The 27,391-nt window shown below is 39.2% G+C and overlaps 1 protein-coding gene across 1 annotated transcript in view; it reads left to right on the top strand.

Moving 5' to 3' along the window:
• Cntn5 (contactin 5) overlaps window positions 1-27,391 on the top strand; it is a 445,387-nt gene that overhangs the window by 93,562 nt on the left and 324,434 nt on the right. The window contains exon 6 of the mRNA XM_051156769.1: window positions 13,250-13,453. Coding sequence (XP_051012726.1) covers window positions 13,250-13,453 — 204 coding nt within the window. The remainder of the gene's footprint in view (window positions 1-13,249; window positions 13,454-27,391) is intronic.

Genomic DNA, 27,391 nt, shown 5'->3' with positions numbered 1-27,391 from the left:
GCTGTACCTACAGTGAATGTAAAGTCCCCCAAATGCCTCAAGTTTCACACTTGCCATCTACACTTTAAGAAAATGAATATTCTAGAGATTTCTGTTCCTTGTTGCTACTCAGGAGGGAGATGTGTCATAAAGCTCAGATTTATTTCTGTTAATATTCATATTATGACAATACTCAAATTCACATGATAAAGTTTGCATAGCTTGAAATCAAAAGTATTCTTTAAGACATACCTGTCAGTAAAAATGTTGAGTGTTTTGAACAGCTTATTGATGAATTTACTTTGCTCCAATGCACATAGGAAAATTAAAATTCACAAGAAAATGAGAAAGTTTTAGTTTGCTAGCCAAGGACTAGTTTTTTAATTTGGCCCAAGATAAATTCTTTAAGCCCTCCCATCCCTTAGACTCATGTGAACAAAAGAATCTAACATTGATTTTTTTTCAGTCTATGGGCTTTGGTGGGTAACTCTGCAAATCTCTTGTCTTTGCCAATGTCTACATTCTAGGCATGGTGCTGTAGTTGCATTGTCTGCCTCCATCAGTTTGGCAACCCTGACTTTTACATCATGTGACTCACCTTCACATAAGCATGTCCTCAACAGAAAAGCCTACAATTTGCTTTTGCTCTTGACACTAGGATGTAGACACTCTTCTGATTAGCAATAATTTTCACCATTATATCATTCTGTTGTAGAGTTACACCCAATGTCTCTATAAATCGATCTAGCAAATGTCTGAAACTATTGCTAATCAGTATTTTCATTATACATTTAGTAATAATTATTAATATTATTCTATTCCATATTCCATAGTTTATTTGTCTGTAAAATGAGCTGAAGACTAAATGAATTATCAACATAGAGCATACTGGCTGGACCCTCGTGAGTTTTAAGTACCCTAGATCCAATGAATGTTTGTGGCACACAAGCAGCCACTTCTGTGAGTGGTGGCTTCTGCCCTTATTCAGACATTTTTTCACCTGATAGATTGTGGTCACTGATCTTACTCAACCCCAACTTTCCCAACCAGAAAACAATACCCAAATGACACAGGACAGAGAATGCAATGGTTGATGTATATTTCTTCCAGATTGTCACTTCCCAGTTCTGCAGTGAAATGGACATCTGAGGGTACAAAGGGGATCGGTTGTAAGTTGGTCTATTTCAGGCTGCACATCCATGCTTTGCTGTGTTGTTTTCTTACCAGCTCTCTTAATCCCATCCCCTGGGAACATGCCTTCAATAAATCACATTCGAAGGAGCTATTTCTATACCTCTGTGTCTGAGAGCCTGATGTGAGGTCATAAATATTCACTGAAGTTGTTACCATTACACCAGCTAGTGTTCTGATCTATGATCAGATAAACTTCTCCATCATTTTGCGAGTGCCCATGGAGGCACCTCATAACTGCCCATAGCTCTCCATACATACGCATTTTAAAGCCTAAGTCTTCACAGTTTTCTAAGGATATCCGGTAATAATATTCCTGACACACATATTCCAAAACACAAACTTTTTACTACTGATATGTAAGGGTTACCGGTGTGTTGTGGAAAATGTTGAGTGGGTGCTTTTTAATGTGAAGTTCAAAGCCTAAATTTAACCTGTTCTGGTAACTCTTGTACGCTGTGGAGTAAATGCGGGACCCAACCCTGTCACCATTTACAGTTCACCATAAATAATTTCAAAACGCCTTAGCAAAGCAAGAAATTTGGGTTATGTTTGTAAAAGAGTAACCAGTGACCTTTATATCCAGACACAAGGCTCCTGGGATATAAGCACCACCATCGATGGTGTGAAACATTGTGCAGAGAAAATAAAAATAGCTTCTGTCACCTGATTGGTGTAGTGGCACAAAACCCTGAACTTGGAATTCACTAGCTCAGAGATTTTTAACGTGTGGATCATGAAGAATGCCAACGCGCGACTGCTCCTGTTACAAATGTTCCTTCGTCATCTTCCAACTGGCTAACTTTCCCTTTAATTATGTGCACACAACGCTTATTTTGTGTTGATGACATATTATAATTTTAAAGTAGAATTCTACTTCTTTTGACTTTAGGTAAAAGGCATAATAAAAATACATGTCTTAAAACCTTAAAGAGATTTATTACTTTGTTCTGTTCAGCCACAGTAACTAAATGCACTGTGACAGTGAAGTTTGCCTCGTATTAGGATAATTTTATTTTTAGCCCATATGACAACTTCTCTCTTGCATTCCTTACAACATGTTTTAAAATATCCTGATTCTCGTGGGAAGTGTGACAAATAGGACACCTTCTTTGTTTCTGTTCTTCCTAGGCTATCGCTGCTGAGTGGATTTATTGGGGAAAACTTTTGACACAGAGATTAAATCTCGTTGCACAAGGCAGAAGATTGATTTCTGTTGTTAGGCTGTTCACTGTGAACCACTGCTGCCTTTGTTGAGCAGTTCCTTCATGTTGGAGACCCATCTAAGAGGCTGAGTTCTCCTTAGCATCACCATAACCTACAACATCACTATTTATTTTTATTAAAACTGAAAATAAACCTAAAACCCAGAATACAATAGTGGATATAATATGACCTAATTATAAAGGGTACCTTTTGGGTGATCTGGGCAAACTGGACTTTGTCCTCTCACACTGCGATGTTAGCTGGTTATTTTCAATGTTAAGAGGATTAGTGTAATAATGAAAAGAAATTGGCCTGATTCTGAAGGATTAGGCTTAACTGTTTTGTCTCATTTAACCTACTCTGTCTATACCTTCAGTTCAGGTTTCAGATTTTAAAAAAAGAATGAAGCTTTAATAAAGCTACAAATACTACTTAAAAATCTCATGGTCAGGAGTCAAGTAAAGATATCTCTGACATTCTAATCTTTGTGATACTAAAGTCAATGCTCCTCCTCACCACAACGCCATCAAATGTGTATGTAGTATACCATAAGTCTCTAAGCAGAGTTTTTGTGTAATAATTTGTTACTGCTTTGTGGAAGTGTGTATCTGTAAAGGCATTTCTTGCGGCTTCAGACATCAGATATACATGCATAAGCCTGTATATGATTGCCAGATAACACACTCTAGTGTTCTTTCTGAAGAATCTTCCATGTTGTTATCTTGAGGCAGGATCCTTTACTGTCCTCTAACAGACTATGCTGGCTGACCAGGAGGCCCCAGGGTTCTCCCTGCCTGTGCCTCTCCCCCAGCACTGGGATAACAGAGCTTGCCACATCAGTTCTGATAGTCATGGGAGGTGCGCACTGTGCTGACAGCCAACTTGCCAGTCTTATCCTAATGTGTGACCTGTAGTTGTCTTTATGACAAAGTCCACCATAAATCTGGCCACTAAAATGGTCTTTATAGATGCTCCATTTAACAGTTCAACGGCCAAACCAGATTCTCAACAAAATACCAATTAAACATGCCCAATCAGAGGGACTAAAACAGATCACATGTAAGATTATAAATTACCTGAAATAACCTATAATTCTAATGTCTCTCCAGCGCCTACAAATCCATGTCACTGACTCAGTAGAACAAGTTGAGTCCATGCATACCCTAATAAACTTTCACTGGAAATTAAAATATGCAAACCAACCCATGTGTGTGCTTAAAATATTAAAAGTTCTATATACTGTATAAATACAGTTTGGCACAAGTGTTCACATACTCTGCAAATATTTATTGTTCAGCTGTAGAACATACATTGTGCTTGTGATAATACAGTGTTGAAAATGAAGAGTGAGATTTTATTTTTTTGAGAGTACTTGACATGGCTAACAGTGACATTTTCTGTTACAGAAATGATACACATCACAAAACAAAGAGGTACTTCTTGGGGCTGCCTCAGTAGCCAAGAGCTCTTAATGTTCTTGTAAAGGATTGGAGTTCTGCTTCCAGCACCAGCATCACGTAGCTTACAACTGCCTTTAATTCAAGTTCTAGGGAATCAGATACCTGCTTCTTGACTCCTCATGCAGTGTACACATGAGCACACATGATGTAGAAACATACACATAATACAAAAGTAATACATTAAAATGTGCTTCTCATTAATTTCCAGTGTTTCTCATGATCAATTGCAAGGGATACTTGAAAATTCTCTACATTTTTTGTGACACTAATAAGGTAACAATCCAAGTGATAACATCGGATCCCTGACAGGAAGCAATCCTGGAAACATTTTTTAAACTTATTTTTTTGCCACTAATGTATTCTATTATCATTTTCAAGTATTTCCCTTAATTAAATCATCATGAGGAAAGGTTGTCATACTGATCACTGGAATCCAAATAAATGTTATAATTAGCAAATACTAAACTGCTTATAGTATGTACTTCAGTGCATCAGTAAAAATTAATGCAAAATACAAAAGTTTGTTAAGTTAAAATACAAAATTCATACCATTGGGAACTAAAAGTTGTACTTTATGATAAACCAAATTCTAGTTATTTGACAAACGCTATTGAATGTCACACCATAGGAGTAAGCAGAAGAAGAGGGTACAGCAGAGATTGTTGTTAATGCATATCATTACCTGAAACCTTCGCACATACAATAACTTCAAACAGAGAATAAAAATAAAGAAATTCTGATTTTTAATCTCCCTTCTTTTGGCTGACAGCGATGGAGAAGCTGAGCTCCTGGGGTGAGCGGAATTATTTCTTGGGCCGGTGAATTTCACTGAGGCTGTTTGCACTATGTTCCTTCTATATTCTCTGACCCAAACCTTCTCTGTATACAAACATTATTAGAAAGAGGAACGACTATCTCCTCAATTGCAGCATATTAGAAAATGCTGAAATGAATCATATCTTATTGCTCTCTGCCATTGTTTTCACGGACTGGAGCATCCAGTACGTGGTTTCATTCCCCACTGTTGCACTTGTTTTTATCAGTGGCACTACGGCCATGAGTAATGAGCATCCTCACCCACATGGAAATGCTTGTTTTCATACCTCGTGGATGTGGAAATCTGTCATTTAAGTAATGATTTTATTTGTCAGGGAAGCGAAAAGAAGAGCATCAGCTTTGACACTGAATAAATTGCAGAAAAGGGATGAAGGCTCATAGTGTGTGAAATGATAAACCTGGACCTTCAGTTATAAGGCAGGCACAGCCTACCTGCATTTGCCCCGCCACCGAATGTAAGAAATGAAAATTCAGTGACCACCCAAGTTAGTTTTAATTCCATGGCTCAGTATGACAGTCTCTCCCAGTGATGACTTAATTAAGAGAAGTAATGACAACGGAGTAGGTTAGTGTCAAAAAAATAAAGTTCTAAAAAGAAATAACGCTGGGGTTGTTCTCTTTCGTGGAGTTCAGTTGATGTTACCACATAGGATTGGTAACTTATTAACAATCTGTAACCCACAAACAAGAAACCCAGTATATTAGATGAAGTGGGATGTACACTACACGGGTGTGTTAAACATCAGCATGAACTTAGTAAAGTAAGTTTGTTTTAACTAATATCTAAAATGTACGAAAATTCAAGTGCTCAGCATGATGGGTGAAGGATATGTCTAAATCAGGCAAAGTGTAAATCATTTATAACTTCTTTTTGGGAAAAATGCACATTTCTATCCTTTTAAAAATAAGTGCTTGGGTGATTTTTGTGCACGTATGTCTGTGCACTACTCACATGCTACTACCTGTGGGTGTCAGAACAGGTATTGGATCCTCTAGAACTGGCGCTACAAATGGTGTGTGCTGCCATGGTGGATGCTGAGAACCAAGCCTGAGTTGTCTGCAAGGGCAACCAGTGTTGTTGAGCACTAAGTCATCTCTAGTCCTGATTTTTCAGATTTTTTTAATACTACATTAAATTGACATTTATAGCTAGTGTGCTTGCTGTGCATCAGCACATAAAAATTCTTACTTCTCTGTTTGCAGCGTCATGCACATTAATTAGTTTTCCACCATCGTGTCATGCTTCCATCTCCCATTCCTTACCTATCATACAGAAACTACTATTCTATCCTCAACTTCTAGCTCTCCCGTTTTAGACTGCACATGCACGTAACAGGAGGATGTTCTTCTCTTTCTGTGCCTGCTCTGTTTCACTTAACATAATGACCTCCAGTTTCATCCCTGTTACTACAAATGGCAGAATTTCATCAGTCAGTGGCTGACTAGTATTCCATGATGTATTCACACTATATTTTTCTCCATTTATCACTTGATGAGTGCTTAGATTGTTTCCACCTCCCTGCTGTTTCAAATCACAGTGCTCTGAATGTGAGGCATCTATTCACATCATTTCATTTACTTGAATATCTAACTTGTGGGCTTGCAAGATCTTATCATCATTCTAGTTTTCACTATTTGAGATGCTACCATTCAGTTCTCCTTGGTGGCTGGAGTTTACATCCCCGGAGACATCTAAGAGCTTACTTCCTTTCTCCAAAGCATCAGCAGTACTATGTGCATGCAGTACCCACAGAAGCCAGCAGAGGCTGGTCAGATCGGCTAGAGCAGAGCTCAAGATGGTGATGAGCTATGGTGTGGATGTTGGAAATTGAACCTGAGTCTTGTGCAGATTTAGCAACTGCTCTTAACTCCAAAGTCACATCTCCAGCCCCATAAACTTGTTCTCTGCTGATAATCAGTCAAATCATTTTTGTGTGTAATATTTGGATGTTTACATTTCTTCTTTTGATAAACATCATCTACTGAGATCTGCAGTTCATTTTCTTATCTGTTTTGCTTATAAGTTTTAGTTTTAGTTCTTTATATATTATGGGAATAAATTCCTTATCAGCTGTATAGTTTGCAAATATTTTATTTATTGTGTAAGCTGTACATGAGTTATTTTTGTTGCATGCTTCTCTACCCAGAAAGTCTTCAGTCTGATATATCGTTTTCTTTATTTATTCTTTGGTTCATTTCCTGTCTGTTGCAGAATAATCTCAAAACAAGCAAACAAAAAGTCTACGTGAACTTCCAAATCATATTACTAGTGCTTTGTTGGAGCTCCTTAGTAACTTGTGGCTAACTTCTGTGTTGCAGGTAACAGACAAGGGTCGAATTGTAGTGTCTAGGATATGAATACTCACCATTCCCAGCACAGTTTACCACAAAAGGCCATCTTCTCTTGGTGCCTGTCCTTAGCATCTCCTGAAACTGTATTCATTTACTTTCAGGTTCTCAGCTTCATCCCATTTGTCAGAATATGTGCTGATATCAGGACCACCACCATCATCATTATTATTATTTTGAATTTTCCAATAAGAGTTTCTCTGTGTAGCCTTGGCTGTCCTGGACTCATTTTGTAGACAAGGCAGGCCTTGAAATCACAGAGCTCCACCTGCCTCTGCCTCTCCACAGTGCTGCAGTTTCAGGTGTGTGCCGCCCCACTGATCTTTCCCATTATTTTTTAAGTATGTAATTGTGTTGCATTTTAAAATCAGGTCTAAAAGAGATCATCTGGTTCTTCTGATTCGAGATGGCATTGACTACTCAGTAGAGTCTTTGTAGCCATATACATTTTGTGAATGCTATGATGAAGCCCTGATGGAAGTCAATGGTACTCTAACAGGGACTGTGCTGACTGCAGACCGCTTTCATAATGTTGAAGTTCTATCAATACTGCCAATCACTGAATGTGGGGTGCATTTCAATTTCTTGGCATTCTAAACAGTTTCTATCATCAATGTCATAACTCTATGAGCATAGATATTTCACTACACAGTGTACACTTACTCATAGGCATTTCTTTTCTGTGGTTCCTGTGAATGACAAGTTCTTAGATTGTATTTCAAATAATTTATTAATATGTTGGAATACTGAGTTAGTTTATCCTAACAAAGTTTGGAGTAAGATTTGGAGGGAAGGTTTGTAAATAGAAAGTCATATTTTCCACACACAAACAGAACTTTATTTTCCTTCCAAGTTGTGTGTCCAAGAGCTCAGGTTGGATGGAGCCTTAGGACTGCAACATCTCACCGAACAGCAGCCGCAGACATCCTGGTCGTCCTTAACATTCTAGGGAGAGGAGGAGCCTGTTGGCTTTCCTACATTCACTATGAGATGAACTTCAAGATTTTTGTATAAATACCACTATTATGCTGCAATGTTCCTTCTACATCTAATTTGTTTGAGGGTTTTTAATTAGGTGTGTGTGCATGCACATGTGCACGTACGTACATCCCTTTGCCTGTGTGTCTGTGTGTGTGTGTTTTAATATCACAGAAATCTACTTTAATGTCTAGAAGCTCAAGGGCTGATAGTATGTCAGCATTAAAAATAAGTATTTGGATTAACTAGAGAGCAGAAGTCGAGATAAAACACATACACCAAGTACATACATCTGGATGTGTTAAACTCCTAGTGAATTACAATAACTTTTGAGTGCAGCACAGAAAGACAAAAAGTGTACAACAACAACAAAACAGGAGTCTGGATTAATGAGGCAATTTTTTCTTACCACTTAGTATTGAATATACAGGAGGCAGATTTAATATTCTTTTAAAAAGACATCTTTGAAAATGGGAAAATCATGGCTTACTAGTTAGTTTCACTATCTTTTTAAATGAAATAAGATACTAAAATATTATATATATATAACACGTTATTATATGGTTATTTGGAAAAAGCCACACACAGTTAATATATAACAAAGCAGCAGACAAAGTAAAGATTAAAGCTATAGAGGCAATTATGTTTTCCAGTCTCCCTGAAAAATTTTACAGTCCTCAGACGATAACATCACCCTTAAAGAAACTGTATTCTACTTTATTGTGAAAGTAAAGTTTAAAGACAATTTTAAGTAAATGCTAATAGCTAATAAAAAGCCTTAATAGTGAGTGTAAACAGGGATCTTAAAAGAGGTTTGACTCCACTCAGTAGTTCTATTTTGGGTGCAAGCAAGAAATCTAACCCAGTTTCAGGTGTCAGCTAAGTTACCGTGCAATGCTCTCTTCGTCCTTGGCATTATGAACCTATTGGCTATGGTGAAAAATAAAACCTCATTGCAGAAATAAATCAGCAATTTTGAACCCCAAATTCCATTTAATCGTGAGGTATTAAAAGTGTCATTTTCATGCATAAGGGTCTCAGTCTTGAAATAAATCATAAACTCAACCAACAGATACCACCAGTATAAGAAACTGTGGTTCTTTAAATGTCAACTTTTAGTTGCTATTCCTGTCTATAAATTTTCAAGAGTACCACCAGGTCTCCCCCTCCAGGGGACATGGTCAAATGTGAGGCACCAGAGTACGTGAGAGAGTCATATTCCACTCTCCACTCAACTGTGGGGAATGTTCTGACCGTTGGCTAGATCTGGGTAGGGATTTAAAGTTTACCACCTGTATTGTCCTTGGCTGGCACCTTAGTTTGAGCAGGACCCCTGGGCCCAAATCTGCCTATCATAATGTTCTACTTGTAGGTTTCTAGGACCCTCTGGATCCTTCTACTTTGCTATTCTGCCATGCTTTTCTCATCTAGAGTCCCAATAGGATGTCCTCCCCTCTGTCCCAGTTTCCTGGTAAGTGAAGGCTTTCGTGGGACATGCCCCTTGGGCTAGTATGCAGATATAAGTGAGTATATACCATTTGGCTCTTTCTGCGTCTGGGTTAACTCACTCATTATGATCATTTCTAGCTCAATTCATTTATCCACAAATTTCGGGAATTCCTTGTTTTTAATAGCTGAGTAGTATTCCATAGTGTATATGTGCCACAGTTTCTCTATCCATTCTTCTACTGAGGGACACTGGTGGCACTCAGAGGAAGGACAGCAGGTTGCCAAGAAGAGACTTGATACCCTATGAGCATATACAGGGGAAGGTAATCCCTCTCAGGAACAGTCATAGGGGAGGGGAATAATGGGAAAATGGGGAGGGGGGAAGAATGGGAAGATACAAGGGATGGGATAAACATTGAGATGTAACAAGAATAAATTAATTAAAAAAATTAAAAATTTAAAAAAAAATTTTAAAGAGTAACCAAAAACTTGAGAAAACCTAAGCAAAATCCTATGAAATATATATGATTGAAATATAAATTTTTGTGAATTATGTATAAATAACAAATGAAACTTATTGTTAGAGGGACCATGTTATCAGATAGGAGAAGTCCTTGCATTAGAATGTAATTAGCAGGCTGCATATTTCACTTATACTCCAGTGGCCTAATCATAAGTTCAATTAAATATTTCTAATCATTTCTTCTTTTTAATTGAAAATATAATTTTTGTATTCTGATTATGGTTTAACCTTCCCTAGCTTCTCCCATATTGGCCCCATGTCTCCACCCAGACAAAATTAGAATGCAAGCAGGGATTTAAATAATAATAATAATAATATAAATAATAATAATATAATGATAAATAACATAAAATATGATAAAATCAAACAAACCAGACTAGGAAAAAATAAATGAACACACAGAAAAAAAAAAGAGAAAAAGAAAAAGCATGAAAACACAGACACTAAGACACACAGAGAAAACATAAAAACAAAAATTTTTTAAACTATAAAATATAAGCAGAAGATCTATAAGGTTAAATAAAAAGATCAAACCTCCAACTATACCACGGAGTTCATTTTGTACTGACCATCTACTACTGGGAATACAGCCTGCCCTTAATGTTTGATTTGTAAACCCAACGAAATTTCACCTGAATTGTCCTTTGTGAGCCATTATCAATTGGTGATAGCTTCTAGATTAAAGATGGAATTGTGTCCACTGCATTTTTCATTTCTGGACTAGGATCCCATCTGGTTTATGCCCACATAGGTCCTCTGCGTGGTGCCAGCATTTTTGTGTGTTCATGTATGTATCAGCTCTGTTCTGTCCATATTGTCTTGTTCCCTTGGTGTCTCCCATGCCCTCTGGCTCTTTGAAGTCTTTCTGATTCCTCTTCTGAAGAATTCCCTGAACTCTAAGGGATGGGACAGATGGATACATCCCAGGTAGGACTGAAGATTCCAAGGTCTCTCACTCTCTGTACATTTTCAAGTTGTGGGTCTTAGTATTTGATCCCATCTACTGAAGGCAGAGGCTTCCCTGATGAGAGCTGATTAAGACACTGATCATTGAGTATAGCACAATGTCATTAGGAGTCTCTCTATTGCAACATTCCTTTAGCAGAACAGTAGTGTTTGGTTTTATTCTAGACTATGTCCTATGTAGTCTCAGGTGCATGGACACCAAAACAGTGTCAGGCATTGGTTCCATCTTATGGAGTGAGTGTTAATTCCAATCAGATAGTTGTCAGTTACTCCAACAACTTTTGTGAAACCATTGCGCTTGCCTGTTGTGCAGGTAGTTCACCATTGTATTTCATGGGGTTTGCAGCTGGATTGGTAATTACCTTTCTACTCTGGTAGTATACAGAGTACCTTCCAGTACTTTGAAAATTTCTAGTAGGAGTAAAGGCTCTAGGTAGGAACCAGCTTGACTTAGACAGGTACTGTCTTTAGCAGTAGGGCCTTACCATCAGTACATAGAAAGTAACCAATAGCCTGGGTTGTTTTCAGGATTCTATAAGGCCCCTTTGAAGAACTCAGTTGTAACCAATTTTGAATGTTGCGATTTCATTTGGTGATAAGAGATGTTTAGCTGGGGCTTTGTCTCTCCCTCTCAATATTTTTAAATCAGCTTTAGGATCTGGAAATGTTGGCTCAAGTCCAGAACCCCAATTTTGAAGTGAGTAGAAAAGAGATGAAAACTGACTTTCTTCTTCTTCTTCTTTTTTTTTTTTTTTTTTTTTTTTTTTTTTTTTTTTTGGTTTTCTGAGACAGGGTTTCTCTGTGTAGCCTTTGCTGTCCTAGACTCACTTTGTAGACCAGGCTGGCCTTGAACTCACAGCAATCTGCCTGCCTCTGCTTCACAAGTGCTGGGATTAAAGGTGTGTCAACACACCTGGCTGCGAACTGATTTTTAATAATCCATGATAGGATAAAGAGGGAAGAGAGAATGATTAAGAGGAAAAAAAGAAAAAGACAATATAAAGTGACTTTCTAATTGCAATAGTAGATTTTAACTACATGTTGGGTCACTTAAAAACTTAATTAAGTTGATTTATCAAACAAGTAACTGAAAAAAAGAAGGTTGTGAAATCTGTTCTTCCAGATATAACAGGTGAGTTGCAACCCATTGAGATGTCAATGTTTTGTCTTCAAATGTAAAGGTCTTCCTCCTTGAGTTCAAATTGCAAAGCTGACATTATCTCACTTTTAGGTGTCATGGTTAAATCCCCAGTTCCTCTGTGTCCACATCTCCGAAGAACTTTACTTTTTATCAATCATCCCATCTAGACAAAGATATACTTCTGTCTTATTCTCTGCACAGTCAATGGTCTCTGGCTCCTCAGTGTCACTGCTGCCACTGTCACTCAAAAGCACCATCTTTTATAACTACTTAAAACTGGCTTCCTGGGGTTGTGATTCTATTTCTCCTCTTGCTCTTCTAGACATCTCATTTGCCCCATTCCCTCTTCTTCATTCTGGAACTAGGAGACTGTTTAAGATATGCCTTTAATCCCAGCACTCGGGAGGAAGAGGCAGGCGGATTGCTGTGAGTTCAAGGCCAGGCTGGTCTACAAAGTGAGTCCAGGACAGCCAAGGAAGGCTACACAGAGAAACCTTGTCCTGAAAATCCAAAAAAAAAAAAAAAAAAAAAAAATTCTCCTTTGCTTTTCCGTCCTTTTGCTTCCCGTTCATTAACTTTTGCTCTATTGTGGGCATATTCTTGGGTTTTCCCCCCTTAAAAGAATAGCTCCATGGAATTGTGAAACTTTTCTTTTCTCTTTGGAATGATATATAGCCTAAGGTCATTTGCAACCAATATTTGATGAACAAAGCAGTAAAAACTGAAGTCCGGATATCTCCTGGATCTATAAGTCTGTGTGGGTCAGTAGGACAAAGTTCACACCTCTCCTGTTAGCCATTACAGTGTACGCTGTCATCTCTGTACACTCTTTCACAGGTTTGTATGAAATTAGCCAATTAAGTTGATGCAAAATTATAAGAAATTATCTCTTTAATTTTCAACCTTCACATTATCACAGTTCTGAATATCATGTACAGGTTTAATACACTTCACATTTGAAGGGAAAATGGGTAAAGGCAGATCACCTGAGAACTATGTGACCTACAGCCACAAACCAGAACCATGCTTTGAATATAATATATTAAATTATTTGCAGATCAGCTGTGTGTGTGGCCTTGAATCAAGGTAATGTTTAGTAAAGGCCTTGTTGTTTGAACTTTGTCAATTAAGTGATCTGTATTATTCAACAACTGAATTCTCTGTTTTCAGAGATCATCTATAGCTGGGTCTTCAACGAGTTCCCTTCCTTTGTGGCGGAGGACAGCCGGCGGTTCATATCCCAAGAGACAGGCAACCTTTATATTTCTAAAGTGCAAACATCAGATGTTGGCAGCTATATTTGTCTGGTGAAAAATGCTGTGACGAATGCTCGAGTGCTCAGTCCTCCAACACCGCTCACCCTGCGAAATGATGGTGAGTTACAGATAGAAAAGATCAGCATTTCACATGCAAAAGTAAAAGATGTATTATTGCTGGTTTTCTAAATACTTGACCTCAATACAAATAAACTAAAAGGCATCTTATTTATATATATTCACCTCTTTAATCTGAGTTCATGTATACCTCAGAATAGAAATGTTGACATTAATGATGGAGAGATGGCTCATTTGGTAAAACGTTTGTTGTACTGAAATTAAGGATATGTGTTCAAATCCCAAGTACCTATGTATAAAGCCAGGCATATCATGCCTGTCATCCCAGTAAGGTGAGACACAGACAAAAGCATCTCTGGAGCACTCTAGCCAGCCTAGCCAAACCAGTGAGCCAGGTGCAGTGAAGACAGTATCATAAAATACATAGAGACTGGTTGAGAAAGATACTTGATGTTAATTTCTGGCTTATACACACACACGCACACACACACACGCATGTGCGCACAATAGTATTATGGGAAATGAATGATTCATAGAGAATAAACAGTCCTCATAATGCTGCTCAAAAGTTAAAATGTGAGCATGTGGAAAGGTGAGCCACGTAAGAGCCACTGCTTTCTCTTTACACCTTAGTGTCTGTCTGGAGCATGTGTGTATTAACAGCATGAAGTTTATGGGTTCAGTTTTCATTGCATCTGTAGTTCATCTGCCTTAGAATTGAGTATTAAGCTCTTAATACTGCATTGTACAATTATAATTGTTATTACTTTTCCAATAATAGGAACAGTTGTAACTTTAACTATTCAGTGCAGCGCAGGCAGGTGTAATGATGCTATAATTATAGGAATTGCCATCTATCCTCAGGATCTTCACATTTAAACACCTCATTTGTATTTATAGACATTTACAGTTAGGCATTGCATTAAGGAAGTCAAATGCTCTATTATACTTGATGTATGATATGCAGATTGCTCTGCCGTGCAACAAAAACTAGCTACGAAGACATTATTAAGAAGTGAACTTGAGAATGAGAATTCTGATTGGTTTTGAAGTATTAAAAAGTATATTGCAACACTTTCATAGTTTTTCAATATACTTTTTTCCCATGAGACAGTTTCATGTGTAATTAAAGATAGTTACAAAGTACTGTCCTCTTGCTTCCATCTGACAAGTGTTCTCAGTATGTACAGCCACACCCCACTTTTAATTTTTTTTTTCTTTAAAAAAAAATACACTGTTTGTGGTGATTTGCATGATCGTGGTTCCCATAGGATGATAAACTTGAATGCTTGGTCACTCGGGAGTAGACTTGTTTGAGAGAACTACAAAGACTGGAAGGTGTGGCCTTGTTCGAGGAGGAGTGTCACTGTGGGTGGGCTTTGAATTTTCAAAATCCAAATTCAGGCTCAGACTCTCTCTCTCTATGTCTTGACTCTGGGTCAAGGACATAGCTCTCGGCTACTGCTCCAGTGCCATGCATGCTGCCATGCTCCCTGCCATGATAATAATTTTAGAAGACTAAACCTCTAAAACTGTAAGCAAGCCCCCAATTAATGCTTTCTTTTACAAGAATTGCTCTGGTCACAGCATCAATTCACAGCAATAGAACTCTGACAAAGACACTTTTGGAATAAAGACACTTTTGGAATATATTGTTAGAGTTGTCCTCTTCTGAAAGACATTTTGTTATCAATGTGTACATATGTATATACATATATGCTATATATAAATTATGGAACAGATCCTAATTCAAAATGTTAACAGTCAAGATATACATGTATGTTTATATATATATATATATATATATATATATATATATATATATATATATATATATATTTCCTTGTGCAGTATATAGCAGTAAAATTCTACAAAGCAGACTACTAATGTAATATCCATTGTAGCCATGAGAAACTAATCAAAAGCCACATAGATAATGTCACAAATACATAGGTTAAAAATAAGAACAAGGACTAAAATTTCAGTACAGAAGCTATTTGTTACTGTCTTTAACAATTGTGGTCATGTTTTCTTTGTTTCTTTTTTTATTATTTTATTAATTTACTCATATTACATCTCAATTGTTAGCCCATCCCTTGTATCCTCCCATTCCTCCCTCCCTCCCATTTTCCCCTACTCCCTTCCATATGTGTGTGACTGAGAGGTACCTCCTCTGCCTGTATATGTTCATAGGGTATCAAGTCTCTTCTTGGTAGCCTGCTATCCTTCCTCTGAGTGCCACCATGCCTCCCCATCAAGGGGACGTGGTCAAAAATGGGGCACCAGAGTTCGCATGAAAGTCAGACCCCACTTCCTACTCAACGGTGGAGAATGTCCCGTCCATCGGCTAGATCTGGGTAGGGGTTCGAAGCTTACTGCCTATATTTTCCTTGGCTGGTGCCATAGTTTGAGCAGGACCCCTGGACCCAGATCCGTGTATTGTACGTTCTTCTTGTAGGTTTCTAGGACCCTCTGGATCCTTCTATTTCCCCATTTGTTTCTTAAGAACTAAGATTTATGGATCATTACTCTAACAATAAGGAATCCCTGAGTACCATATTATTCAAGACTATTAGGCCTATTTTGAGATATGCATGCTTAAAGTGTTTTCTTTCAAAGTAAAATTTACCACTAGGCATTGGATCCTGGTAGTGAGTTTACCCATGGGAGCACATATAGGGACAATCAAGTCCTCCTCCCAAGTATCCATCAGTAGCCAATAGTTCAACAGAGAGTAGTAGAGCTGCCTGACCCTCCCTGATCCATGAGTGATAGCTGACAAGCTCAGTTGAGCAGCCACAGCTCCTGGGTGATCATGGTTGAATTATTGTGTTGTACCAGAACGTAGCCTTTAGTGAGCCTTCTCCTCGTCTTCTTACTCTTACCTTATTTATATCCCTCTTCCTCAGCAACCCATGGGCTTTTAAGGCAGTGGCCTAAGTGTCCTGCGTACTTTACCATCACTTACTATTCTCATCACCTTAAGCCCCATGAATCTCTATGTACAGTGCAATTCACTGCAAAGAGGTGCTCCTCTGGTTAGGGCTCAGAGCTGCATTCGCCTCTAGAAATTAGACAGCCATGTCCATTATTTAAATAGAAAACAGCAGCAACTGTTTCTTTAGGGACTACAACCTTCTCAACCACAAGATTGTTATCCTCACAATTGTTATGTTGCTATTGCACCGACAGGACACATTTTGCTTCCCCCATGGGTGTTATAGATCCCAGAGTTGAAGATTGAGTAAGAACACTGATACCTTTTCTGCCAGTAGGCTGGATAGTCTCATGGCCCCTCTTAAATCCAATAGGTCACATCACAAAAAGGAAAGATACAAATATGAGACAGACTTCTAGGAGGAGGGATGATTGACAGAGGTGGGAGGGATATGGTAGAAGGTGGTGGCAAGTATAACAACAAATTACAATATATATATATATATATATATATATATATATATATATATATATACATACATATATATATGTCCAATAACAAATTTAAAGTTATAAAATAGTCACATAGATAATAAAACCAAGAATAGTAATAAGATGAAGATATCCTTGTAATTTAAAAAATTTTTGATTTACAAAAACAATTACTAGTTTGAATAGCAATGTTCAGACATCAAGATAGCATCATAATGTGTATAAAAATGAAATTACTGGTAGTGTGAAAAAAGACTATGGAGAGTCATTAAGAGAAAAAGTGAGATTCAAATCAAGCCTTAAATGATCCAATTTGCTTAAAATAATAAAAATGGAAACATTATAAAATAATCAAGAGATGGCAGGGAGATAACAGAGGAAGAGTACAGTGCGGCTGAAGGAAGCCAAGGAAATGTGATTTCAGTAAGATGTGGTCACAGACCTGCAACACATGGTACAATGTTGGCTGCGTTATCTGTCATCTCTTGTCCTCTAAGACCTTACAGAAAGAAAACTGTCATCAGAGAGAATTCCAAAATAGGCAGGAATACCACAACAAGTCCAGCCATATTGATTTCTTTCTGGACTAATAAGGAAAGATGCAAAGTATGAGACTAAAGCTCAAAGGAAGCACTAGAATGTAGAATAAAATGACAGGGATCACAAAAAGAGCTGGAAAGCAGGTGCCCAACAGCAGCCAAGAAACACCCACAACAACAAACAAACGAGAAAGCAAACACTGAAGTCAGCATTAGCACTGAGCGGTATCAGGACCTGAGACCCAAGCTTGGGGAGACGGTGAACAGCACTGGATGTGGTTGTAGCAGAGGACACAGGCTCTGTGCCCAGCACTGACTTCAGGTGGGTCGTGACTACATGTAACTCCACTTCCCAGGCAAGTCAATGTCCTCTTTTGTTCTCCAGGGATATCCAACACACATGTAGAAAACATTCCAACGTGCAGAAACTCACGCATTAATATAACATAAAATTTTTTAAAAATATGTTTTTAAGTAATGGAACTAACAAAGGGGATGGGAGATGCATTTATTGAGCAGTTTTTCAGAATTCTGGCATTCCTCCTCATTCTCTAAACACAAGTGTCTGTGTAAAAGTAACAAGAAACTAACTTTCTCACATGAATGATGGGCCCATGTAAGCAACCTCTTCTGACACATGAACTTGCTTCCCGAGCTCCTTCCCTTCCTTTCAGAGTGGAGCTGCACCATCCAAACTCCTCACAAGTGGTAGCTCCAACACACCCCACAGGGCACCCAATTCTACCAGGCGACAAATGACACCTCTATACAAACTTTCAGCTTTCTAAGACACAGTTACTTTTAAATAAGTTTCTAAGTTAACAATTATGATGAAACTTACAGATGCTATCTGGTGATTGTAAAACTAATAGCAAGAAGCTGGGTACAGTGAGGGCACACCTGTAAACCCAGCACTGGGGAGGCAGAGGCCAGCCTGGTCTACAAAGCAAGTACAGGATAGCCATAGCAACACAGAGAAACCCTGTCCCAAAAACCAAACCAAAACAAAAATAATATCAAGAGAATATGAAAAATGGAAACAAATTAGTATAAGAAATTATTTAATTCAAAGGCTTTCTTCTCGTGATTAGATTGTTCTTTACTACTTGATAACTGAAAATCATTTTCACATAAAGGATATATTCTTGAATGTTGGCCCTCATGGATGTCTAATACTAAATGCTTACACTGAAAATAAAAATAGAGTGATTTTTGTGGATGGGCCCATTGATTACACTGCTGTCAGCTGAAGTTCCCAGGAGGTTTCCATCCTCTCAACCCAGAGGCAGGCATTTAAACCTCTCAGTGCAGTGGCAGCATTTGTATTCACTATTTCTGCAAGCTTTGGAAAACACCTCTGTGGGGCTTGAATGCAAAAATTATCTTTAATCTGCTGTGACCATAGAGTTACCTATAAAAGTCATTTTAAGAACATGGAAATGTTATACTTTTCAGAATACAGTGTTCTAAAAATAATGAAAGATGCATGAATAGGCAGAAGTGGTTTTTTTTTCTTTCAAGTAAAGTTTTGCTTAATAAACTCTGTTAGAAAATGAATTGTGTTAGCTTGAGTTTGTCCTAAAGCATCATTTGGGGCAATATTTGATTGTAGTTATTGTGTCTAAGTTAATTCCCAGAGGGCAGGAGTGAAAGGTGGGCTGATGGTGCAGGATCCAATGGTGAAGAGTGCATTGCATTATAGAGATCAGTATTTCTACCGAAAGCCAGGGCTAGTCTGTAAAACCAGAACCATGAAGGATGAGCTCCAAATGACCATCGTAGAGCATTCAAAGGGCTTCCCTGAATGGTGGTCTCGAGGGTTGAGTGGCTGACTTTTGTCTCCATGTCCTAAGAGTGACTGTGTATACAGTGAACTTCTGGATTGTTCTGAAGTTGCAAGCTCAAGAAACTGTCCTCTCTATGGTGGCATTTGTTCGAGTATAACAAGACTAATCAAAGTACTGTGAACCTTCATAGAGCAAGAGTCAGCATACAGAAAAGAGTGAGTGTTGATTGACTTCATCACTCTGAGATCTTGTATATTCATCCATAGAAAGAACCTCAATTTAAAGCTCAGATATTGATACCATAGCGGAGAGGATTAAGGGGAAAATGGGAGGGAGGGAGGAATGGGAGGATACAAGGAATGGGATAACAATTGAGATGTAATATGAATAAATTAATAAAATATATTTTTAAAAGAAGAAAAAGAACCTCAGATATTCCCAGTGACAGACTATCTAAGAAAATTGATTTTCCTTTGACCCATGGTAATCCACTGAAAATATCTTCTTGGTTAAAGGTAAGAAGTCATGTTCACTTCCCATTCTTGGTGAAGGAATCCCATGTGTTTTGGACCTGTGCTGGTCTTGTGCATGCTGCCATAGTCTCTGTGGGCTTATGTGTATCAGTCCTGTTGTATCTTGAAGACACTGCTTTGGTGTCCTCCAACTCCTATGGCTCTTACAGTCTTTCTGACTCTTCTTCCATAGAATTCTATGACCTCTGTGTGGATTTGATGGAGATGGTACATTTAATCCTTAGTGCTCTAATGTCTTTCACTATCAGTACACTAGGGCAATCCCCACTGCCAGGAGATTTCCTTGCACTCATATGTGTGGATAGCAAACTAGTCTATCAAGATCAATATTACATTAGGCACTAAGAATAGAAAAACGAGCAAGAGAACAGAGCAACTGTACTCGCGGAAAAGGAGGATTTGCCCTCACGGCTGGCACACACTCTGCATGCTTCCTAGCCTCTGCCTCATCTCCCAACATCTTGATGAGGCATGTCTCACACATCACTAAAGGGAACACACACAAACAGATACAACTATTAAGAGCTTTATGAGTGGTCAGATGTTTAGTATGAGTTAGAGGGTAATGAATCAAATGTTTGTCTTCTACGTAACAGAGAAAATCTTTAGATTCCCGCTCTAACCACATTTCTATCTTTCCTTTCTGTCATCTGCCCTCTCCCTCAAACACATCTGCCTCCTACAGCCCCTAGCAGCGCTATTCTCCAGGGTCTCAGGTGTCTGTCTTCCATGACAATATTGCACTTTGTGTGCTCTTACATGAGTTCCTACTCCAATTAGGACGTCTTGTTTTAAATTGCATTTTAACCTCTCATGTTTACTGCATGACAGGCAGTGTTTTACAGAACCATTGAATGGGCTTAGACAGATGGGTTAGTGATTAAGAGCATGTGCTCTTCTTGAAAGTGACCCAAATTGAGTTTCCTGTTCTCATGCTGAGTGCCTCACAATTTGTCATTCAATATAAGATCTGAATACTTTTTCTGGCTTCCTTGGCCACCTAAACTCAGGTGCATTTACTCCCACACAAAGACACAAGACACGAACGAACACACACACACACACACACACACACACACACACACACATACACACACACACACACTTCATTTTTTAACCTTAAAAGCTATTCAAATGTTAATATAGTAATAAAACATTTGAGTAAATATTAACTAAAAGAGATTTATTGCTGTCATAATGATATCATAAAATATCCACATATATTTCAAGGCATAGAGAAAATGACTGAGTTGTGATAATGAGTTTGGTCCTCTGGGAAGATATGGAAAAACTACATTTATTCCCCAAGCCCATTATGTGTGAGACTATAATCACCATTCCAATGCAAACAGAGACTTTCTCTTTAGATCTACATGCCTCTTATGGCAACTTTTCACAGCCTCTCTAGTGCTATGAAATTCCAGGTGCACAAAGGAAATTTGAAAAGAAGAGAAAGAAAATTGATGGAAAGAAGAGGAGAAGGTGAGAAGGACAGAGGAAAGAAAATAAGAGAGGAGAGGAGGGGAGAGGATGGCAAGGGGTGTGAAAGTGAGGGGAGAGGACAGGAAGTAAGGGGAGGAGAGGGCAGGACAGGATGGGAGAAGAGAGGGGAGAGAGAAAGGAGGGGATGGGAGAGGAGAGGAGAGCAGAGCAGAGAAGAGGAGAGCAGAGGGGAGGAGAGGGGAGAATAGCAGAAGAGAGGAAAGCAGAAGAGAGGAGAGCAGAGGGGAAGAGAGGAGAGAAGAGGAGAGCAGAGGGGAGGAGAGGAGAGGAGAAGAGAGGAGAGGAGAGCAGAGGGGAGGAAAGGAGAGGAGAGCAGAGGAGAGGAGAGGAGAGGAGAGGAGAGGAGAGGAGAGGAGAGGAGAGGAGAGGAGAAGAGAGGAGAGGAGAGCAGAGGGGAGGAGAGGAGAGAAGAGCAGAGAAGAGGAGAGCAGAGGGGAGGAGAGGAGAGGAGAGGAGAAGAGAGGAGAGGAGAGCAGAGGGGAGGAGAGGAGAGAAGAGCAGAGAAGAGGAGAGCAGAGGGGAGGAGAGGAGAGCAGAGGGGAGAAGAGGAGAGGAGAGGAGAGCAAAGGAAAGGACAATACTTTGGGTTCTTATCCATTTCAGGAGTAGGATATTTCAATACAAGTAAAATGACAGGAAAAGGGAGAGTGAGAATTGTTTGGGAACACCTGGAGAGAAATTGGCTTACGTTAGAGGATTCATCAGTTTTCACACTGGAAGCAAAGTAGAAAGCCTGCGACACAGATACACTGGTATTGGGTAAACTGGTGCCTGTCTTTGTTTTTGCTGTCAATGAACCACAAAGACATCAGCTAAAATCATATGCATAGACAAAATGTTTATTTTCGGGGGCAAGCATTTTGTCAACAAAGGAATTATGCACAGACTTAGCTGATTATATAATGCAAAAATTAACTCCTTAGTTCACTGCTGGACACAGAAGCCCACTAGAGACTGGTACTGGTGTGGAGAGTGTGGCAGGCAGTAAGGACCCGCAAGAAGACTGGAACAGGACCTGGATACTGTTCTTGTCTTGTTCAGAACATTTCCCAATGTGATTAAGGATTTTAAATGGAAACATGACTTTAAACCTTCTGAGTCAGTCTTTCTGTCGCACAAGTGTCCCCAAGACGAGAAGGAATGTTTGATAGGATGAGAAGGTAAAATTTTGTTTCATAGTTGGCAGTGGGATATGATGAAATCATTTTGACTTTCTAAGCCTTACACAGCAGACACGGCCCTTCCCTCTCTCTTCCTCCTCTTCTTTTTCTTCTTCTTCCTCCCTCCCTCCCTCCCTCCCTCTCTCTCTCTCTCTCTCTCTCTCTCTCTCTCTCTCTCTCTCTCTCTCTCTCTCTCTTTCTGTTCACTGAATATCAAATGTCCTCCATTAAACCTCTCTCTGCTCTTTGCTGAGAACCCTTACTGTATAGGTAATTGGAAGGGAACTTAAGAAGTTTGATGTGTGGGCCCATATATCTTAGCCAGGAAACTGAAGAAGATTGAAACTTTACATCACTCTCCACAGGAATGTATAAACTTCTTCATCCTTTATTAATATTTTCTTTATTTTTGTACCTTATCTGTCAAAGCTATACCATCCTGATAGGAAGCTAGGTAAATGAAGCTATCATGATGTCACTGGATGGTTTCTGGGTGGAATGAATGTTGCATTTGTGGAGATATTCTTGGCAATTACTCATCTTAGCAAATCAATTTTTCTTGAGCAGTATTAAAATGATTTAAACTTTTATCCATGCAGACAGAGATTTTTATCATGAAAATCAATATATATCATCTTATTAACTCTCATCATGTCCCAGGAACTTTGAAGAATTGCTTATTAAGTGCTTACAAGCAAGATAAATTTACCAAATATATATGTATCTTATTCCCTTTCCCTTGTTTTTTTTTAAACAAGAAAACCAATCATTATGATTCAAGAAATAAAGTTCTATACATGTGAATCTTTTATAATGGGTACAATAATAGTGAATATATACATAAGTCCTTTTAAGATGGGATCTCTCTCTCTCTCTCCAGTATGAACTTACTTTGTAACCCAGGCTGGCCCTACACTCACAGCAGTCAATTTGCCGCAGCTTCTCCAGCACTGTGATGCCATGTGTACAGGAGGATGGCTGGCTTTAGACAGCTCTTAGCCCTGAAAGTGGAATGCAAGCTTTGAGACATGAGACCTTACGGTGAATGTGATAGTTAAGGTTCCTGACGTGCTTTTTAATGTGGAGATTTCTGTAGCATCATTACCCACCATCTTTGCTGCAGCCTTCTTTTTCTCTCTTTTTTTTTACACATATTTTTTTACATTTTTTATTAATTTATTCATATTACATCTTGATTGTTAGCCCTTCCCCTGTTTCCTCCCATTCTTCCCTCCCTCCCACTTCCCCTCTTCTCCCCTCCCCTATGTCTGTGATTGAGGGAGACCTCCTCCCCATATATATGTTCTTAGAATATGGGGTCTCTTCTTGGTACCTTGCTATCCTTCCTCTGAGTGCCGCCAGGCCTCCCCATCCAGGGGACATGGTCAGAAAAGGGGCACCAGAGTTCATGTGAAAGTCAGATCTCACTCTCCACTCAACGGTGGAGAATATCCTGTTCGTCGGCATAGGTCTTGGTAGGCTTCGAAGCTTACTGCCTATATTCTCCTTGGCTGGTGCCTTAGTTTGAGGAGGACCCAGGACCCAGATCTGCCTGTCATAAAGTTCTTCTTGTAGGTTTCCAGGACCCTGTGGGTCCCCATTCTTCCATGCTACTCTTGCCTAAAGTCTCAATAGGATGTCCTCTCCTCTGACCCACTTTCTTGGTATGTATCCCTTGGACTAGTGTTTTGATATAAGTGAGTATATATGGTTTGTCTCTTTTTGCTTCTGGGTGAACTCACTCATTATGATAATTTCTAGATCAATCCATTTGTGCACAAATTTCGGGAATTCCTCGTTTTTAATAGCTGAGTAGTATTCCGTCATGTAATGTACCACAGTTTCTTAGTCCATTCTTCTACTGGAGGACACTTAGGTATGCTTTCCATGTTCTGGCTATTATGTATAAGCAGCTATGAACATGGTTGAGGCATATGTCCCTGTTGTGGTGATAGGGCATTTTCCTGGGTATATTCCAAGGAGTGGGATGGCTGGGTCTTGAGGAAGCCCTATTCCATTTTCTGAGAAAGCACCAGATAGATTTCCAAAGTGGTTGTACTAGTTTGCATTCCCACCAGCAATGAAAGAGTGTTCCTCTCTCTCCACATCCTCGCCAGCATGTGGTGTCATTTGAGTTTTTGATCTTAGGCATTCTGATGGGTGTAAGATGGAATCTCAGTGTCGTTTTGATTTGCATTTCTCTGATGACCAACGAGGATGAGCATTTCTTTAAGTGTTTCTGGGCCGTTTGATATTCCTCTGTTGAGAATTCTCTGTTAAGTTACAAGTCCCATTTCGCAATTGGGTTGTTTGGTTTTGTGGTGGTTTAATTTTCTTGAATTCTTTATATATTTGGGGTATTAAACCTTTGTCAGATGAAGGGTTGGTGAAGAACTTTTCCCAGTCTATAGGCTGTCGCTTTGTTCTACTGACAGTATCTCCTGCCTTACAGAAGCTTCTCAGCCTCATGAGGTCCCATTTATTAATTGTTGACATTAAGGCCTGGGCTGTTGCTGTACTGTGCAGGAAGTTGTTTCCTGTGCCAGGCTCTTCACCACTTTTTCTTCTAACTGAATTAATGTCTCTGGTTTTAAGTTGAGGTCTTTAATCCACTTGGAGTTGGGTTTTGTGCATGGTGACAAATAAAGGTCTAATTGCATAAAATAATTCATATTACATCTTATTTGCTATTCCATCCCATGCATCCTCCCATTCTTCCCTCCCTCTCACTTTCACCCAATTCCCCTTCCCTGTGACTGTGACTGAGGGGGACCTCCTCCCCCTGAATATGATGCTAAAGTATCAAGTCTCTTCTTAGTAGTCTGCTATCTTTCCTCCGAGTGCCATCTGGCCTCCTCATCAAGGGGACATAGCCAAATATGGCGCACCAGAGTTCGTGTAAAAGTCAGTCCCCAGTCTCCATTTAACTGTGGAGAATGTTCTGTCCCTTGGCTAGATCTGGGTAGGGGTTTGATGATGACTGCACATACTGTCTTTGGTTGGTGACTTAGATCGAGCAGAACCTCTGGGCCCAGATCCGCCCATCATAGTGTTCTTCTTGTAGGTTTCTAGGACCCTCTGGATCTATCTATTTCCCTATCTTTCTCTTATTTACTGCCTTCCTATCTGGTACTCTGGTTTAGTAAGCCACTCGGTGCATTCACAAAATCAACAAAGCACCTCTTAGGCAAAAATGTCAGCATTTTTTTGGTATTTGTCATCCTTAGTAGCCCAGTTACAGGCCACATTTAAGGCAGAAGGTACTTCTTGACTCACCAGGCAGCATGTTCTCCTAGATAGTTTCACTGTTTTTTCTAAATCTCCTTCTAACCTGATCTTTCCAGTCCTTATTTGACTGTGTGCGTTATCTAGAATCCTCTCCTGCCTTCTTCACAGGTATATAAGGTTCTGCTAGCTGTGTGAGGTTCATATTTTGTCCTTCTGTCTAGCTTTATATTCATCACCATTTCACCTCATATCCTAATGGGAGCCTTCAAATTATCCCTATCTAAGCTATTCTTCAAAGTGTTGCCGCATAAAATATAAAGCACACAGGAGAAACCACAGACAGGATATCAAGAAACTACTCAGATACTGCCTTCGATAAGCAACACCCCCAAGGTTGTGCATTCATGAGAGTGACATTACACCTGATATCTAAAATTGAGTAGCTCTGACTCATTTTAATTAACCTGGGTCTGATTTACTACCTACTTTGGGTTACGTTTAAGACCTAGCCCATCCGGCTTGGAACTAAACAGAGAATTCTCAACAGAGGAATATCAAATGGCTGAGAAAACACTTAAAGTAATGCTCAACCTCCTTAGTCATCAGGGAAATGCAAATCAAAACAACTCTGAGATTCCATCTTACACCCATCAGAATGGCTAAGATCAAAAATTCAAGTGACACCACATACTGGAGAGGATGTGGGGAGAGAGGAACACTCCTTCATTGCTGGTGGGAATGCAAACTAGTTCAGCCACTTTGGAAATCTATCTGGTGCTATCTCAGAAAACTGTGAATAGGGCTTCCTCAAGACCCAGCTATTCCACTCCTTGGAATATACCCAGAAGATGCTCCAGCACACAACAAGAAAATTTGCTCAACCATGTTCATAGCCCGTATTCATAATAGCCAGAACATGGAAACAGCCTAAGTGTCCATCAGTAGAAGAATAGCTAAAGAAACTGTGGTACATATACACTATGGAATACTACTCAGCTATTAAAAACAAGGAATTCCCGAAATTTGTGGATAAATGGATTGAGCTAGAAATGATCATAATGAATGAGTTAACCCAGAAGCAGAAAGATTCAAATGGTATATACTCACTTATATCTGTATACTAGCCCAAGGGGCATGTCCCACGAAAACCTTCACTTACCAGGAAACTGGGACAGAGGGGAGGACATCCTACTGGGACTCTAGATGAGAGAAGCATGGCAGAATAGCAAAGTAGAAGGATCCAGAGGGTCCTAGAAATCTACAAGTAGAACATTATGATAGGCAGATTTGGGCCCAGGGGTCCTGCTCAAACTAAGGCACCAGCCAAGGACAATACAGGCGGTAAACTTTAAGCCCCTACCCAGATCTAGCCAACGGTCAGAACATTCTCCACAGTTGAGTGGAGAGTGGGATATGACTTTCTCACGTACTCTGGTGCCTCACATTTGACCATGTCCCCTGGAGGGGGAGACCTGGAGGCACTCAGAGGAAGGACAGCAAGTTACCAAGAAGAGACTTGATACCCTATGAGCATATACAGGGGGAGGTAATTCTCCTCAGGATCAGTCATAGGGGAGGGAAATAATGGGAAATGGGAGGGAGGGAAGAATGGGAGGATACAAGGGATGGGATAAACATTGAGATGTAACAAGAATAAATTAATAAAAAATAAATAAAAATTAAAACCTCAAAAAAAAAAAAAAAAAAAATAAAAATAAAAAAAGACTTAGCCCATGCAAGCCTTGATTTATTCTTCTGAGCAGGGCTTAATATTTATTAACTGTTACAAAAAAGCATGT

This window comes from Acomys russatus, chromosome 14, assembly GCF_903995435.1.
Source record: "Acomys russatus chromosome 14, mAcoRus1.1, whole genome shotgun sequence".
NCBI lineage: Eukaryota > Metazoa > Chordata > Mammalia > Rodentia > Muridae > Acomys > Acomys russatus.
Note: the sequence above shows the minus strand (reverse complement) of the source record. Positions and strands in the feature narration are given on the sequence as shown.